Source organism: Tachysurus vachellii, chromosome 1, assembly GCF_030014155.1.
Source record: "Tachysurus vachellii isolate PV-2020 chromosome 1, HZAU_Pvac_v1, whole genome shotgun sequence".
Lineage (NCBI taxonomy): Eukaryota > Metazoa > Chordata > Actinopteri > Siluriformes > Bagridae > Tachysurus > Tachysurus vachellii.
This window is the reverse complement of record NC_083460.1, coordinates 33,848,895-33,868,667: the sequence shown is the minus strand read 5'-3', so window position 1 is coordinate 33,868,667 and position 19,773 is coordinate 33,848,895. Positions and strand designations below refer to the sequence as shown.

Below are 19,773 nucleotides of genomic sequence, written 5' to 3'. Positions count from 1 at the left end.
AGAGATGCCAATCAACCTACCATGCATGTCTTTGGACCGGGGGAGGAAACCGGAGTACCCGGAGGAAACCCCCGAGGCACGGGGAGAACATGCAAACTCCACACACACAAGGTGGAGGCGGGAATTGAACCCCCAACCCTGGAGGTGTGAGGCGAACGTGCTAACCACTAAGCCACCGTGCCCCCCCCCCCCATTAATTAATTAATTAATGTGTATCTATATTGACACATAAAACAAACAGGGAGGGAAAAGTACTAATTTAAGTGTTTAGTAAAAGGTAGGTCTTCACCCGTTGTTTGAAGCCAGTTACACAACTGTCCGGACATCAAGGGGAAGTACAGTAAAAAAAGAGTCTTGCTGTATACCTACCTCTTACCCTGAGAGATGGTCTGACAAGTCGAGCAATGCTCGTAGACGAGCAGTATGAGGAGTGATAAGAGCTTTGAGCTAAGAGGGAGCTGGTTCATTTTTGCTTTGTCTGCAAGCATCAGTGTTTTGAATCTGACACGTGCAGCTACTGGAAGCCATTAGAGGGAGCGCAAGCAGTGCTGTGGTATGTGAGAACTTAGGCAGGTTGAAAACAAATCATGCAGCTGCATTTTGAATCATTTGCAGAGGATGAATTGCGTTCATAGGCAGTCTTGAAATGACAAGAGACTAAACAAGTACCTGAGCAGCCTTTGTGGACAAAAATCACCAAATTCTTCTGAAGTTGTAGAGAAGAAAATGACATGAGTGTGTCACATTTAGCAACATGCGAGGAAAAGGGTAGTCGATTGTCCATGGTTACCCCAAGCTGTGATCTAAGGGGAGATCAGATAGGTTATGTAGAGATATTGCAAGATAATGACCTGTGGATGACTCACCTGGGATGACCAGAAGTTCAGTTTTGCTAGGATTGAGTTTCATTTGATGAGCTGTCATACATAATGATGCCAGACATGCTGAGATCTGAGCATAGGATGTGGTATCTGAGGGAGGAAAGGAGAATTTAAGTTGAGTATCATCAGCATAGCAGTGGTAAGAGAATCCATGTGAGGAAATAACCACCAAAAGAGTGAATATACAGGGAGAAAAAGGCGAGGACCAAGTTTTTTGAAAGACAAGGGAGAAATGACACCGGTCTGTAGTTACTGATGTCTGATGGATCCAGAAGGAAGATGGACTAGTAAGATGCTCTAGAGCATAGTGAAAGGGACTGAATCCAGTGGGCAGGTGGTAGGATTGCAAGACTGGAAGAGATGTAAAATCTCTTCTGCTGCTACAGTTGAAACTTGTGACAGTGAAGGAGTTGGGGAATCCTGGCTGTGAAATGTAGGTATAGTCGGGGCAGAAGTGAAAGTCTGGCATGTTTTCTCGTTGTAAAAGTGAGCAAAATCTTCAACAGTCAGGGAGGATGAAGCAGGTGGAGTCGGGGGTTTGAGTAATGAAGAAAAGATGTGGAGCTTATGATTAGAATGGAGACATTGTTTTCAGGTTGTACGTGCATTCATTGTGTTAATTAACATAGTGTTACCTGGTTACATTCTTTGCCCCATGTATAGTGAGGTACAAAGTTACCCCACAGGCTAATGCACAGACATAATATTCTTGTTACTTTTGAAAAATTGCATTCTGCATTGTCCTCTTTAACCTATAGACTTCATTGCTTGGTAGAACATTGCTGAAATTGTAGCTTGCTTCTGTTTGTCGCCACATTTTCTGCATGCACAAGCGTTGGATTGCTCTAACTGATGACTTAAACAGAACATAGTGATTTTTTTTTAAATCCGATAGATTGTGACAGATAATAATCTTAAACCACTGCTGAAAACACACACTGTAATACAGGCTTAATATGACAATAATGAGAATAATAATGAGGGACACGTACAAAATGGGATTAGAGGTATTAATGTTGGAGCCCGAGCAGAAGCGCGGAACAACTGAAACGAGTTTAAATGGGTAAGAGCTGCGGGGAAAAACTGGGGCACGAACAGGAAGTAAACTTTTGTGAGAAACAGAAAGGCTTTGGTCCATTGATCAGTGATGAAAGGCCTTTATGGGCCTTCAAATGGATGTTTTTGATGGGGACACCTGATAGAAAATCACTTCCCCTTAGGTTCTTTGCACTGTTTTATATGGAATTGAAAATTGGCCTGGTGGATTCGTATATAAATGTAAGTCAAGTTCGAGTAGAAAAAAAATAAGATTTGCTACAGCAAATAAGTTATTGAAGTAGGTTATGAGCTTAGCAGATGTGTTTGGAATTGTTTGTGTTTAGAATTGTACAAACTGTGAAACTGCTGAAGTGAACTGTGCTTGTTAACTGAATTTGGTGGAAGTGGAAGTTGTTTTTGCAGCTTGGGGAATTCTTAAATTGAGATGCTTGTTTTCGTTCACATTGTCAGCAGTTGTGCATCAATGAAACGCTGACAACTGTCTTAATAAACGACTTGTGATGGAACTATGGCATAATCATGATCACTTCAAATAGACAGCCAAAAGGACGTTGCAGATAATACCTTCTGTATGTCTTGCCATTTCTTTAGTTGGGTTTAGTCATCTGGCTGCCTTTATACTGGAAATGAATCTCTCTGTGTTAATTCTGCCAGTTATTTGACTCATTCTGTGGATTATGGTGATGACGGATTATTATTGCAGCCTGGGCTAATGCAGTTCAGTGGTTAAGGTCTTGTTCTTGTAACCACAAGGTTGTGAAGTCAAACTTCAAGAGCCCTGTGTTAGGCCCTTCATTCTTAACTGCTCTTGTGTTTCAATTGGATTCTGTCCCAGTCCAGTTGCTACCACATGAATAAATAGAAATTTTCTAAATAAACTCATATGAAGAGCAAATATGTCTTACTGACTCTGGCTTAATACTGTAGAATTATAACTGTTAATAATGACAGTTTGATCCTTTTTAAAAGACTCATCTGAAAAAGATCAGAATCTCTGTTTTTTGTCTTTTACATTCCACCTATGGTCGAGAATAGCACATGGCATCCACTCTAGTCGATCTCTGGTGTTTTTTTCTTTGCGGTCTGAGGTGTGGTGAGCCGTTTGATTTGTTTAATCAAGGCATTCCTCGAAATGCAAATGAGCTTTGTTTTGACAAAGAGAAGCTGTTTTGCTTTCTTGGATATATAAAAAAAAAACGTCTCTTTATTTATAGCAGGAGGAAACATAAGCTGCTTGTGCTGACGTTTGTGGTCTCGACACGGAAAGAATGCAGACGTCAAATAGTGTTCCGAAGTTGAATAGGAGGTTGAGGTCTTGGATCAAAGCCAAGCAGTTGTCATGGGTTGTTGCAGGGTCGTGTTAAAGTGACATTTGTATGTAGAACAAAAATAAAACACAGAGATTAAACAAGTGCATGGGTCTTTTTTTGTATTTGTATAATATTTTTTGGTTAAGCTGCAATGTGTTTTTCTGGGATCTCAATAGCTGCACTGGTACACCATCACACTGGTATAAAAAAGTGTGTGTCAAAATCTTAGTTGACATTTAGTGTCAGTTAGTGACAGAAAGGATCATATGACTTTTCTTTGACACTATATTTATTGATTGGTAAAGGAGGTGTGGCTTTTGTACCTGTCTCTGTGAAGGAGGTGTGGCTTTTGTACCTGTCTCTGTGAAGGAGGTGTGGCTTTTGTACCTGTCTCTGTGAAGGAGGCGTGGCTTTTGTGCCTGTCTCTGTGAAGGAGGCGTGGCTTTTGCGCCTGTCTCTGTGAAGGAGGTGTGGCTTTTGTACCTGTCTCTGTGAAGGAGGCGTGGCTTTTGTGCCTGTCTCTGTGAAGGAGGCGTGGCTTTTGTGCCTGTCTCTGTGAATGAGGTGTGGCTTTTGTACATGTTTCTGTGAAGGAGGTGTGGCTTTTGTACCTGTCTCTGTGAATGAGGTGTGGCTTTTGTACCTGTCTCTGTGAAGGAGGCGTGGCTTTTGTACATGTTTCTGTGAAGGAGGTGTGGCTTTTGTACCTGTCTCTGTGAATGAGGTGTGGCTTTTTTGCTTGTTTCTGTGACAGATGTGTGGCTTTTTTGCCTGTTTCTATGAAGGAGGTGTGGCTTCTGTGCCTGTTTCTGTGAAGGAGGTGTGTCTTCTGTGCTTGTTTCTGTGTATGAGCTGTGGCTTCTGTACCTGTCTCGGTGAATGATATGTGGTCCATATACCTTTCAACACAGTAAAGAAGGTGTGGCCCCAGTGCTTGTTAGTCCCAGTAAAGCAGGCATGACCTCTGCGTCGGTCATTTCCAGTAAAGAATATATGGCCTCTGTATCTGTTAGTACCAACTCCTTCTAGTGTTCAAAACAAAACTCAAAACACTTATTAGCTTTTATATTGAAGCTTTTTACATGAAATGGAAAGACGCGGCATCGTGTCAAAGGACATCATGTCATGGTAAACAGCTTTAATTAATGCCATAAAATATGTATGTTTTCAATCTACTGCTTTAACCATATATATGTCTGAGCATTAGTAATGGAATGATATTGGCCTGATCTCTTGGTATCTGATTGTTTTTTAGATATTTTCTGATGCATCCCAGAACATGAACACAGGTCCTGCAGATAATCACAAGATGCACTAGATCATTCCTATGATGTTTCATTTAGCAGCAGAGGTAGTACTTTTAGTGTACTGATTTTAGTTAGCACAGGGAGCTAGTATATTTTTATAGTATAAGATTCTAAATGTTACTTTTTCTCCACTTTTTAAATCCCATTGTCCACAAACCTGGTCTAAACCTGGTTTAAGGTTCCCACTCTTTTTCAGAGATCATTTTCCAGGACTTTTCCAGGACATTTCAAATTTAGCAAAAAAAAAGACAAGGCTCACAGATTCGCGGGCTAAAGTAATATGTTCTTCTCTCCAGAAGTCTTAAAAACAATGTACACTTTATGGCTATTACTTAATTATACTTTTAAAGACAATTTGTCATGTGAATGAAATTTCAACATTTATAAAATAAAAAGACCGCACATATTAATACCCTCTCCTTTCTCAGGCCAATGCCGTCATGCATGCTTTAGTTTGCTGTGCATTCCCCTTGCACATGATATTCAGATAAACAAGGTTAATATAACCTGCTTACCCGTCACCATTTGCTGAAAACATTTGAGCACTTAAACCATTCCTAGCACCTGAAACCGCCAACACAAGACTGCGTCATAAGTCACAGCGAGATTAAACAGCATAACAAAAACCCGTCAAAACTCAGCGTCCCTGAAGAGAGCGCTTTCTGTTACTAATTGTTTCGACCAGTTGTAAACTGTTCTTTAAATGATCAAGAATATTTAAAAAATAATAATTTTCCAGGACAAGAAGATTTTTTCCAGGACAATTTATGTTTTCTCTCATTTTACATGTGTTTTCCAGGACTGGAACATTGGTCATTCATTTTCCAGGATTTCCAGGTTTTCCAGTACGTGTGGGAACCCTGCTGGTTGTTTGTTCTCATGCATGTTTTTATGAGATATTTGATCTTTTGTTACTCCACAGGTTGTGAAGCTGAAAGGTCAGGTCTTATCGGTTATGTATCGTTTCCGGATGAAGAATCGTGAGTGGATGCTGATCAGAACCAGCAGCTTCACCTTCCAGAATCCATACTCGGACGAGATTGAGTACATCATCTGCACTAACACAAACGTCAAGTACGTATTTTTTTTTTTTTTTACTCACATTCTTGTCTTTCTGGTGAAAAAGAAATGCTTTTAGTTTGCTTCAGACAGTTTGATGGGTGTGTAACAAATTATGGCTCTTGGTCCGCTTCCAAGTGGACTATAGTTTACTTTGTTGTTGGTGGTGGCACTTTTTATAATTGTCTGGACCAAAAGCTCTACTTGTATACTATAAGTATGTCATTCCAAAGAGAAGACAACTAGAAAGATATAATTTTTGGAATAATATCATTATCAGCGTTAGTGGAGTCATTGGTGCTAGTTGGGGAGCTATTCTTACTTTTCATCGTTGATAAACTAGTGTGTGGTTAGAAACACAAACTATTGAGCTGTCAGAAGGAATTGTGCCTCAGTGCCCTTGTCCTTTAGCAGTTAATGTGCAAACACCACAAGATTACCTCTTCTTTCTTTCTTTCTTTCTTTCTTTCTTTCTTTCTTTCTTTCTTTCTTTCTTTCTCTCTCTCTCTCTCTCTCTCTCTCTCTCTCTCTCTCTCTCTCTCTCTCTCTCTCTCTCTCCCCTCTTCTTTTCGTTCCTTCACGCATCCCTAAACAAAATTCTCTCTCTGTTGTCAACAACTTAAGTACACTAGATTATGAGCCAGATTCCAGAAGTTTGTTTTCCTTCCACGGTGCCTTGCATTGAAACCAAATCTGCATGGTTTCTCCCAAGCTGAATAACACGGGCTGTTTTGAACAGTGATTCCATCCAGACATCATCATCCTCCATAACGGACATTTAGGAGGAGCTTTCCATAATCAGTGCCAGTAGTCTGGAGCATGCACAAAAACAGTCCAGTGCGTGCTTCGGGGTGGAACCCCTTGCATAATGTCAGGTAATATTTAGTTGAAATTGACTTATTTGGGTGAGTTAAACACACCCCCTTATTTTTCTTCACTCTGTGTCATGTTTGCTTTGGTCCCACACTTTTCTTTGTTACATAAACAGCAGAATCTTGCTTTGACTTTTACTTACCTGTTAGTTTCCTTCTACCATGATATACCTCGGAAAATATGTCAAATTATTAAATGGCATATTGTAAGGCAGTGCATGTCTCTGTGGAAGGAAAAGACATGACATTTAGACCACTCACTCACTTTCTTTCCTGTATTGTGGTTAGTGTGTGTGGGAAAATGCCTGAAACTAGAACTTCCCAGACTGGAATAATTAATATTTTACAGTCCAGTATCAGGGCTTCAGTTCAGTATCAGTGAGTCTGTGCCTACTGTAGCCTCAGAGTCCTGTTCTTACCTGACAGAAACGGAGACCAGGGTCGTTTTTGCTCACCATGTTTGCAATGAGTGTTTTTAAGCTACTGTCAGCTATCCTTCTCATGTCAGAAGATTATCTAAAGCTCGTCTGTATTTTAAGCATTGCACCCCTGCACTTGATTGGCTGAATGAATAATTGCATGACTGAATGTTCATCCAGTCAACAAGTGATGATCAGTGATCAGATGATACTAAAAAACCAAGAACAACCGATTAAACAGGTGGAGTCAGGTGTGGCTTCTGATTGGTTGGAATGAAAACCTGCACCCACACCGGCCCTTTGTGGATAAGATTGGAAACCGCTGCTTAAAGGTGTTATATATGAATGGGGTAGCACACTTACCCCACCACTAAACAAGTTACGATTGTAAATGTTATATATGCTGAAGTAGTGTCTGAGAAAGAATGCTTGAAATGGCCACTGTATTGATGGAGGATACAGGAAATTATACAGGCTAGGTGGTGTGACGCACTAAGCCAACTTCAAAGAAATAACATCAAGGAGTGATGACTGATATTTGCCCGCACTGTCTCGCCATTTTTAATTCCATTTAAAATGGTGGGACAGAAATATGTAAAAAAAAAAAACATTATCCCAAATGCTTTAGCCTTTTTAAAATAGCCTTTGCTCTGTCTGTGTGGAAGCCTGGGAAAACCCTTTTCTAGCATTTTCTACCATATACAGATTATATTGAAAACGAAAAACTTTTGAATGTACCACATATTTTAAAAGCACCGCAAAAGGGAGAAAATAACATTTTTAACCCACATCACCCGAGATCAAGCTTACTTGCGTAATAATGCTTAATAAATTCGGTGACTTATGTTGTATTAGCTAATTTCCTTTCATTGATGTCTTTAATTAAAAAAAAAGTTTGTCAAAAATGTTGCTTTGCTACTCTTCTCTCTACTCTTCTCTCTACTCTTCTCTCTACTCTTCGTTTTAAGGATGATACGACTTTGCAGGAGCAAAATAAACATATTGACTGTGTATTGTTATATAAATAACATACATAATATATTGTTATATAAACTCAATTTGAATCAAAACCAGATTTTCTTTGTATTCCAGAATTCAGCCACGTATTTCGTAGGTACTTTACTGGCCGTTCTGTCTTAAAAACGGTTTGTGTTAAACTACTAGCATAAATCACTACAGCGTATCGTCAAATCATCGCAGCCGTATGTTTCTCATAGCCTCGGCCTCTTTACGTCTCATTCACAGTACAAGGATTTGCATGTTCTGACTTCTGGCTAGATTTCTTTCATTTCTTTTCTTTTGTTATTCAACACCAGCTTATCTAGTGTTCCTGTGATAATATCACTAGCTTAATATATTAGTAGCAAAAATGGCCGCAGCCATGAAAAGTTGAATCTTCCTGCAATCAGATCAAATCAGCTGTGTGGGAGTATTTTATTACCTTAAAGAAGCCAAAGCTGAAATTAAAGCTGATAGCAATCCTTTTCCCCCCCACTGGTCTTTCAGTGTTGGTACTTTTTCCATCAGTGCTGAATAAGCACAGGAAATCTCTCACTCATATTTTAGTACCATGAGGTATTGAAGGATTCAATCTTTTAGTTCTCTTTTCTCTTTTTGTTCTTTTTCATACCCAGGGACCTCCATCCTGAAGCAATGATTCTACGATGATAAGCATAAAATATTTGTATAAATTGTTTAAAACTTTCGCTCGAGGATAAAACCCCAGCGTATCATGTTCAATTCAAGACATATCTATCAGCGTGCTGTTTGGAATTTAAAATCGATTTGTACTTTAATGCTTACTACCTAACCACCTAAGCATTTGTACTTTAATACTTGGTTTGAATGTGGAAGCGTAATGTCATGTTTAATTGAAATTCTCCTTGTGTGCAACAAAATGTCAAACTACATCCATGTTGCAACAAGAAAATTAGCAATATAGAACAATAAATAGACAGTAGAATACAGTAAAAATGTGCATGTGAAGTTTATACCCAGGTTTGTCTCTCTTCAGCAAGAAGATATCTAAGGTCTGTGGTCACGCTGATGGCATCACACATTTTCTGGAGCCAGTGATTACTGGAAACCACTTTAACATATTGATGTATTATTTTATCATACGGTGAGGCATGTATCTAAACAAACATAGCTAAAGATAGTTTTTAACACCACTGAGATTACATTAACACGTTCTGTTTGATATGAAATGCATTGCTCAGTATGAGAAAGTTTAAGCTGCAGCAGATGTATAGAAGGTGAGCTATGTCAAGGAGAGATGCACTAAATAAGCAGAATTTTGTGGACACTTGACCATCACACCCACAAGTGCGTTTTTGAACATCCCATTCCAGCTGTTATAATAACCTCAACTCTTCTGGAAAGGCTTTCCACTAGAGTGTGGCTGTGAGGATTTTTGCTCTTTCAGACATAAAAGCATTACTGAGGCACATCAGACACTGATGTTGAGTGAGGTGGCCCTGGGTTCAGTCGGTGTTCTAGTTCAACTCTAAGGTGTTCACAGGGATCTGTGCAGGACGCTCACAATCTTTCATTTCAACGTTGGCAAATCATCTGTTCATAAAGCTTGCTTTGTGCACAGATGCACTGTCATTCTGGAACAGGTTTGGGGTTCTTTGTTTTGAAGGGAAATTGTAATGTTTCATCCTACAACAACGTTCTCTAATTTGGGGAAGAATCCCTTATAAGAGTGACGGTCAGGTGCCCAGATACTTTTGGCTCTATTGTATGAATGAGTTCTCTTTTGTAAAGTGGTGCTCACTTCAGTTTCTTTCACTTCTAAACCGATATGCTCAGCTGAACAACCAACCAAAAGAGCTCCACTTCAGCTCTCTATCTGTCTCCTATATGAGAACACAGTAGGAAGCTCATAAGCTCACACTGAGAGTGAATCGTAGCAGATCCATATGCACTGATGTCCAACTGATACACTGACATACCAGAGTGATTCCTTTACTTAACTCTTTCAGACCAGATGTGTAATCTCCATATAATCCAGCAAGATTTCTATGTAAACATTTTCATTATGTTGAATTAGTTTAGCTTTTTTGGTAGAGGTTTTTGTTAACGACTTGCAACCAGTCACAGGTATGCAGTGTAGGGTTAAAGGCCATGCTTAAAGATATAGCAATGGCTTTCTGAGAGTAAGTTTTAGAGTCCTAACTAATGCAGAGTCCTAACTAATGTATTTATATTATGTTTTTATGAAAACAAAAGAAAATTCTGTTAATTAATTATTTGATATTACTTGGTAATCACTTGTGGTAAACACATTTGAGCATTGCCCTACCAAACATCAGCTGAAGAGAAAAGGATATTTAAGTCAAGAACTTCATGAGAGTGCTCATAATGTACGATCTCAGTGTCTTTGACCGTGGCCTTGTTGATTTGAGGTATTTCAGAAACTGCTGATCTCCTGGGATTTTTATGTGTAATTCATTCATTCATTCATCTTCTACCGCTTATCCGAACTACCTCGGGTCACTGGGAGCCTGTGCCTATCTCAGGCGTCATTGGGCATCAAGGCAGGATACACCCTGGACGGAGTGCCAACCCATCGCAGGGCACACACACTCATTCACTCACTCAATCACACACTAGGGACAATTTTCCAGAGATGCCAATCAACCTACCATGCATGTCTTTGGACTGGGGGAGGAAACCGGAGTACCCGGAGGAAACCCCCGAGGCACGGGGAGAACATGCAAACTCCACACACAGGGCGGAGGCGGGAATCGAACCCCCAACCCTGGAGGTGTGAGGCGAACGTGCTAACCACTAAGCCACCGTGCCCCCCCTTTATGTGTAATATTCTCTAGACTTTATGCAGATTAGTGTAAAAGACAAAAAAGTAAACACCCAGCGAGAGAAGAAAGAGGGCAGAGGAGAATGCCCAGGAAGGCTAGGGTAACTAAAATAATCACAGCTGTGGTGAGTAGAAAAGCATTTGTTTTTCCAACCTTTAGTTGTTGAGTTTTAGTGAGTCTGCACCCGTTGTCTTCATTCAACCAAAAATTCTTGTTCTTGGTTAACAGCCATGGGTCATTATTTGGATTTTCCACTGTTGTTGCCCTTTAGGCTCAAGGTTCAACTCGCTGTGTTCTCTGAGATGCTAGCTCATTTATATCAGCTGCTCCTGACTTGTTTTTATTTTATTCACATTTTTTTTTAATTAGACTTACACCTAATAGTCTGCTGATGTCTTATTTACCACTCTTGTGAACGCAGGTAACAGTTTTAGGCTCTGTGACTCACTCCACTTGATATATTGTGTGTACTGGCAAAGACCAACATAGTCCTAGACTTGTGCAGACAGGGGGGAAAAATATGAACAATATTCACATTATTTATCATCTTCCACCTCAGGCTTACTCTCTGATAATGAGAAATAGCTATAGCTCAGTGTCATGGAGCGAGAGGGCGTATGCAGTCAGGTTTATACAGCTGCTGAGACTGTTTGCCAAGGTTTACAGGTTTAGCAGATATCGTGTAGAATGGCACCAAACTAGAGAAACTGCTCGTTAGGTGCTAATAGTGGAGATTAATATTACATTTGTGTTTATCGTTGGCAGAAGGGTATATCCAATTGAAATAAAATTACAAATGAGACAGAATGTAATGCAAGCAGTTGTTTTTTGGGAAATGGTAGCTAAATAGAATAGTTTAGCCAAGCCATGTATGGTTTCTGTTGTTTACGTTTTAGCACTGGATTTATGAGCTCTTGAATCTTCTAACAAGTAATTGATGTTTTTGGATGATATTACCCAAAATCTTCTCTTATTCATTAATGTCAAATAGACTGGATGATGTCATTTAGGACAATGTATGACTTATTGTGATCTATAAACATGAACAAATATTCAGCTGTGGCTGATTAATGGGGGGTGTTTTCATTGTCTCTGACAAAGTTTAAAAGATTTGTGAGTATTTACATTGGACTGTTTCTAGAGTCATAGCTGAGTTATGCAGGTGTGCAAGAAGATTTTCTGGCTCGTCTGTTCAGATTATTGAAAACACGTATGTGTAGTTCATACGTCAGACTTCGCTCGAGTGGAGGTATCACAGGATTGCATGTCTCATAGTTCTTGAAGGTCAGCTCTAGGGGATGTTATAGAAATTTTGCTTTTATAATAATGTCCACTGGCTAGAAAGTGTATAGACCACTGCTTTTAGGTGGAAGGTGGTTGCTTAGTTAATCATGAGTTCAAATCCCAGGATCACCAATGTGCTACTGTTGGGCCCTTGAGCAATGCCTTTAACTCTCAGCTACTCATTTGAATAAATGACATCAATGTAAGTTGCTCTGAATAAGGGTGTCTGGCAAGTGCTATTAAACACAAGGCTTTATGGATGGAAGGAGCAGTTTTGTTTTGTTTCATTTTTGTTTTTTGAATAATGTACACTGTATGGCCAAATGCTTGTGGACAACTGACCATCACACTCATTTTGTAGACTTTGTAGATATGTTGTGGAATTGCAATTTCCCTTCACCGAAACCAAGGGGCCCAATCCTGTTCCAGCAGCACAGTACTCTTGTACTAAAACAAGCTCCATGAACACATGTTTTGCTGTAACTGGAGTGAAAGAATTCAACTGTCCTGCACAGAGTCCTGACAGCAACCCAACTGAAGACCTTTGGGATGAACTGTAACACTAACTATGTGCCAGGCCTCCACGCCCAACATCACACCTGACCACACTAATGCTATGAATGAGCAAAGATCTCTAGGACCATGCTGCAGAATCTAGTGAAAGCCTTCTCAGGAGAGTAGAGGTTATAACAGCAAAGTTTTTATTGCACCCCTTCGGCCGACCTTTAAGAATCGTAAGGGATGCAGTCTTGTGAGTCAGAGGATGGATAAGAAAGCACCGTTTTCAGTACACTATCTATACGTGAACTCTGGATCACATCGGATTTGATATTGTTCTAAACTACAGGCCAGTATTATCTGTAATGAATCCCAGTCAATAATCACTGCAGCATTCAGCTGTTTTGTAGGACAGAAGATTGGGTTGCTATGTTGCAGCTGACACTGTAGGGAGGATTGTGCAGACAGAATGGGTTGTGCCATGGAATTCACATGAGGTGTTTTTTCTAATGTGTTTCTGTTTGTTCTGGGTTCATTTTTAGGTATGTGTATTAGAGGAAGGGTGGTGTTGAATTTGATTACAGGAATTTCCTGGACTGGAATAGTAGAGATAAATTAATAAATATATTAAATATGGAAAACAGTTTGGGAAAATATGTGCAGGTCTATGAGCAGTATCTACAATAGTGCATAGTGATTTTAGCTTCATACCAGATATGATACGATATGATATGATTTGTTTGTGATTACTTTAAATCGAAAGTGTGTGTTAGCGTGTGGAGCCGGCTAAATTAAGTTTCGCATAAGCAATGAAATCATGCGTTGTCAAGAAACATAATATTTTTATGTAAACTATACATCATATTTTTTGCTTAAATCAGACTGCTCACATATTCCTTTTTTTTTCTTTCCATTGCTTCGATTTATACACATGTGCAATAACTCTGGAATGGCAATTAACTGCTGAATGTTTGCGTTTGTGAAACTAAAGTGGAGTAGGAGATACTAGGCACCGTTTCATTGTGGAATCTGATGGTCGATGAGACCAAAGATCCTCCCAGACGTCTTGAGGCACGTGACCGGAGAAATCTTAATCTAGCTTTTGCGTAGAGAGAGGGATTTTCTGTTAAAGCTTCCATCACTCCATCACTGATTATTTTCTTCTAACAGCACTGCCTGTAGCATTTTATGCCTTACATAACATTTGTGCAAGCATTAAGAATTGGTATAACACAAGGGCTGAAGGTAGAGTTTGTTAGCCACATTTGAGGTGGCACATGCACTCTTGCCCTGCTTAGGGTGTGTTGTTTTTTGTTTTTCTTGCACTTTTTTAAATCCACACAGAATGATGCAACTGCTTATAATAAGCACAAACGTTTATTACATAAGGTATGTGTCAAAATCCCTTGGTCAAATTATCTTGATCATTTGTTCTACCTTCCTGTTGTTCAGAAAGAGGATATGTCTCAAAGCACTGTATACTTTGATACGTTGTACTTTGATCTAGTTGGGAAGGGAAAAAACCATCAAAAACGAAAGAAGCCAGAATGCATAGAATGCTTTTTTGTTCAGCCAGCAGCATGAAGGGCTTCTTAAACGGCTTTTGGTATTGCGGTGGGTGTAAGAGATGAAATAGAAGTGTGTAAGAGATGATGTTTCAGCTGTATGTGGGCAGGAAGGCGTCTTGGTGGCTCAGTATATCAGCAGAGATGCCGCTGTTTCGGTTTAGGCCGTGCAAAAGATGGAGCTGTGTCCCTGCTGAGAGTCTTAGCGTTACAGCAGCATCACAGTGAGACCTGCTTACTGTCTCCCAGCATGGCACTGATGCTCCCACACACACACAGAGAGGCATAAACACTGTTCTCCTTTTGGCTCTTTGTCTAGGTTCGTCCAGATCAGTTTCACTTGGAGCCAGCTTTGTCGATGAGACATATTAGTTGTCGTACTGTCAGAGAGTAGAAAAAAAAAAGCTTGGAAGTTTGGCATGATATTAAATGCATAAGCAAAGCAAATCCATTTGAATTTTAATCCCTTTTCAGTACTTGTAAAAAGTGTATTTTTCTCTAGCATCCTAATGCAGCAAATGTTGTAAGGAGTGCATCTTGGAGATATGGAGATGCTCCTGGGAAAAAAATATGGTAATCAACACCCACTAGTGATTGATGTAGCACAGCATGATTGACATGGTGCTAAAAGTCAGGCTCTTGCAGCATCTTTATGAACTATAACTTCTCATGGTCCTCCCTTGGTAAAAGTTCACACCAGCAAGCTAACATTTCAGATATTTGCTGCATCATTATCTAAACTTTTCAAGAATCACAGACCAGTAAGAAATAACAACAGTAACAGCACATCACCTAGAATGTTTCAATTTGTTGTGTCATTCAGTATATATTATATATTTATAGTTACCTTTAATGCTTTTTGGCACTCTCTTAAGGTTAAAAAGAATTAAAAAAATGCAATTAGTCGTGTTACTGGAAACCCAGAAGACTCACATTCACAATTTTGACCAGCAGCTTTACCTCTAACTATTACACAAACGCACTGACACTGGAGTCTCCTTCCAAATAATGATAAATAAAGAAAACAGTCTATGTTCTGTGTCCCTGTGTACATTGTTATTATAAAAATGATGATGTATTGTAATGTGAATTGATATAGCTTGTGTTTTGCCTTCTTGCAAATCTATTCATCAAGCCATGCTATTATAGAAAATCGAGACAGTTACACCAGTGGTATGAAAATGTTCTGTTTGGCTAGCATCTTTACGTGCTCAAATTTAAACTTATTCCTAAGTTGTTTCAGTAAGAGTGGCCAGTGATGGTCAGGCAGTTAAAGTGATGAGCTACTAACTGGAAGATTAAACCTCCAGAACTGCCTGAGAAGCGGCGCTGCTCTCTAGATGAAGGTCGTGATGTACTCTGCTCTGTAGTTACGAAGAGTAAAGTTATTTGACAGAATTGCGGTGCACTGCACTGTATTTTGACTCATTTGTAAGTCTTTTCACCTCACTGTGCATCTCTGTGCCTTCATTAGCTAGCTCAGGAAACACGCTTTAATCTCAAATAACGGGGCTCGAGCTCTGCAGTTTCTGACTTTAAAATGATCACCAGCGGTTTCACTGTAACTGATCAGATCATGTTCAATGAAAAACATTTAGTCACTACTATCAAGAAGAAGAAGTAAACAACTTCTGGTGAACTCTTTCCATATGCTTGGGTCATTAGGGTCAGAGGGCCAGGTTTTTCTCACTTTCTTCTTCTTTCTCTATGCATGCCAATTGGAAACCCACATGGAACTCATACACACTTTTAGGACATGCTGTCAAGATGCTGTGTCCTGCTCTCAGATCACTTGTTTTCTATTTCACTCATTCTTCTTTCTCTCTTCTCTCATGCAATCCTTTCTCACAGCATTGATTAACTAGCATGACTGCAGTAAGTGCAACAGAGTACTACAAAGTACAAAATATAATGATGCTAACTAAGGTTAACATAATAATATACAATAATAATCGGCGATGGTGTTGTTGAGGAGATGCTGATGCATTAAATCTTAAAGGGCAGGCTGAAATGGATGCAAATGCAGACAGAGTTTATTATGATAAACAAATCCAAATCGTGATGCAAAATTGTTAATCGTTTAACACCGACACACGGCTGCGGATGCAGTACGTACAATGTGTTGATCCATAGATTAGAGTGACAAGAGCAATAGCCCAGTGCCTCAGGGCATACAAAATCTGTCACGCTGAGAGATCCATTTTGAACACTTGGAAACAAGAGAGTGGTTGTGCAAATATGCGTCTCGTCAAACAAAGGAACTGTCGTATGTTGCTTCTGCCCCCATCTGTTTCCATGACAATCCACTACTTCCCATCATGTGGTGGAATGTAGCACCATATGATATTTGGGCCTGGCGTCATGCCAATCACCAGTCCCCGTCTCTCATCTCCAGAGCCCCTGTCCATCCAGACACCCACACACACAGCATTTTATGAGCTTCTATTTTCACGCTGAGATAAAAGCAGCTGCGCCTTATCCGAGTCATTTTTCATACCGTGAGATCACAGCAAGTTTTATTTATTTATTTATTTATATATTTTGTTTTGGAGAGGAGGCTGCTTAAGAGCTTGGGCTTTCTCTGGAAACTTGGATGTGCTTGTGTTTTTGCTCTCTCTGATTCATCTTTTCTTTTTCTCCCTGAGGTTCAAGTGGGGTTCAGTATGTTGGGTGCTATCCATGGTGGTCCATGTTCGTTCCAGGTGACCCAGTGTCCTTTGCTTTTTTTTAAACCCCCTTCCCCTCCTGGCATGCATTGCCTGTCTTTGGGGGTTCGTGTTGGGTCTGTGTCTGTCTTCAGGAGGAAATGTAAAAGGAACACTTGACGTTATGTGGTTTTAGAAGTGCACCACTTTTTCCATCCATTTGAATACTTGAGTTTGTCATCAGGTGTTTCGAGCTGTAGTGTTTTAGAATTTCTGTATATAGCTCATGGTTGTACTTCAAGAATACATAGATTTTTTTTCTTCAGTCAACACTGTGTATCCAAATCTGCTCAAGCTTTGAAAAGTCATAAATATTTTTCTTCCATTTGGGTTTATTTCCAGATGAGCCTCCAGAATGTTTGCGAGGAGACAGAGAGAGCGTTGTGGTGTTATGGCTAGTTTATTGTTTTTGAATCATGTGGTGCACAAATGCAGTTTTTGGCGCTAGATGAAAAGTCTACAATGCAGTTACATTTGTACACTTACTAATACAGAGATTTATTATATGCTCTATAAGTAGATTTATGTAAATACATTACTATAATTGACCTGGCAAATCAAGTTATTTCCATACTGAATTTATACTTATTAGTGTTTTCTGTACTTTTCTTCCACATATAAACCACCATCTGTTTGTCTTTATGAATGAGTCATGCAGATACCAACATTTTTGTATTTGTTACCAGATTCTTTACAGAATATTCTAGTTGAAGGCCAAACCTGTGCACGTCTGCCCGGTTGTGTAGTCACCGATATGAGATGTTGAGGGCGTCGAGCCTCAATAACTCTGACGATCAGGATCTCATATTGGTTCTATTCTTGTATGTGAGGCTATTGAAACATGCACAATGTTTTATTTACAGAGTGTACGTTTTTCCTTCTGGCCGAGGTCATCAAATGCCATAAACACTCTTCCGGATTAAGTTCCAATTGCAATGCTGAGCAATTCCGATCAAACTGGGAGCTAAATTTCTCCAGAACCGATGTGACTTTTCACACTATTTGCATGTGTTTTGCAGCTATAAAATAAAAAGCTATGATATGGGCTGAGCTGATGGTTTGGTATGGTTTATGCTTTAAAATTAACGAAACAATACACATTAAATGCATAAAGCCTACCCAAAGCTTAACATACAAGGCACCATGTTAATGACTTTTATCGATATTAATGACTTTCATTTAGCTTGTTGGTTATCAGTTGTTGTTTTTTCAACAACTAGATAGGAAAAATCACAGGATAGCTGATATCCCCCACATCTCATTAAACATGGGCTGGGCTTAAAAATTTCCAGCATTTTCTATCATGGAAAAATCTTCAGGAAAAAAGTTGTGGATAAGATACTTTAGCTGCTATAACATAAGCAATGACTAACACTAAAGCTTGATCACAGATGTATCCATAGCCTTAAAGTGTGTTTTTATTAATAGATAAAAAAAAGATTTGATTGTAAGTTAGAATTGCTGTGGGTTAATCAACACCTGTCTTGCTATTTTTGCTATATATTTGTTATGGAATATGTAACCATTTACCCATTTGAGAACTCAATAGGGCTATGTTATAAGATTGGATTATATATATATATATATATATATATATATATATATATATATATATATATATATATATATATATATATATATGTATATGTCACTATTGGACCATTGGTGTATTTTACACATAAATACACTGTTTGCTACACAATTTTTAGTCTGCAACCCTGCTGAGCAAAGCACAATCCATTTCCTACAGGGAGATTAACACTGAGCCATGTTCACCTCTGGCACACTTGCCTCCCTTTGGGCCATGTCCTATCACTGCTACTGTTAGCTGGACTGGGACCCAGCACTGTCCTGCCAACTGCAGATGATTTATTGTTATCAGACAGCTGAGGTTATAGATAAAATTGTCCCATGCTGGGTCTACATAAGGAAATCTGTATTCTGGCTCCTGCCCCAATGTCATGAAAATCATAGCTAGCAGGAGAAAGCAGTCAGAAATCAGATTTTGGATAAAGCTGGTCTGTTGCCTCCGTGTGTCTGGCAACCATAATATGTGGACATAATAATCCAGAATCCAGAATGGATTATTGGAAAGGGATGATCAGATAGCCAAGGGAGTTCAATACACACACACACACACACACACACACACACACACACACACACACACACACATATATATATATATATATATATATATATATATATATATATATATATATATATATATATATATATATATATATATATATATATACACACACACACACACATATATGTATATATATATATATATATATGTATATATATGTATGTATATATATATATATATATATATATAATAATCATATATAATAATGAGGAGCTGAGTTACACTTCATTTAAGTGTAATTGTTAGGTTCATTTGGACAATAAAACAGACAATAAAATTCTTGATACTGCCAACATTGTTTTAGTGCTCATGTGGAAATGTGTTTTTTTTTTGGTAGAAGCTGTGGAGGTTCTTGCCTGTGGATCCTCTAAGTTGTGCTACAGTGGTAATGAGTATGTTTTCCTGATCTAGAAAAAAAAACACCTTGTGGTATCAATCATTATTTTCGAGAGATGTGTCCATTTACCCCCTAATGTGGACTGTTATAGGATTTTTTTCCCCCCTCAGTCACTATGTTTAAAGTCCAGAGTTTTGTCACCTCTTGTGGAGAGGGCTGCAGGGATCCCACAGAGCAGGTCTGATTCTCATTCTCTTGCCCCTTTCTCCACAGACACACTGCTACAAAGAACCAACTTGCATTTCTACGGTGGAATGCATTTGTGCTCAAAGATTTAAATCCCTTAGCTCCCATTCAGTTCATTGAGAGAGTGCCAGTTCAATGGTTATTTCTTCTTCAAGCCAATGATTGATCAGTAAAAAATGAATTCTACACGTGCTGTAATAAAGATAGTCAAGTAAATGATTTCAGATGCTTAAGCTAGAGTTCCAGTGTTCATGG

The 19,773-nt window shown here is 39.1% G+C and overlaps 1 protein-coding gene across 4 annotated transcripts in view; it reads left to right on the top strand.

The window, feature by feature from the left end:
- Positions 1-19,773, top strand: part of arnt2 (aryl-hydrocarbon receptor nuclear translocator 2) — a 98,908-nt gene that overhangs the window by 55,078 nt on the left and 24,057 nt on the right. For all 4 annotated transcript variants that reach the window (XM_060884075.1, XM_060884066.1, XM_060884058.1 and 1 more), the window contains one exon: positions 5,480-5,631. In XM_060884075.1, coding sequence (XP_060740058.1) covers positions 5,480-5,631 — 152 coding nt within the window. The remainder of the gene's footprint in view (positions 1-5,479; positions 5,632-19,773) is intronic.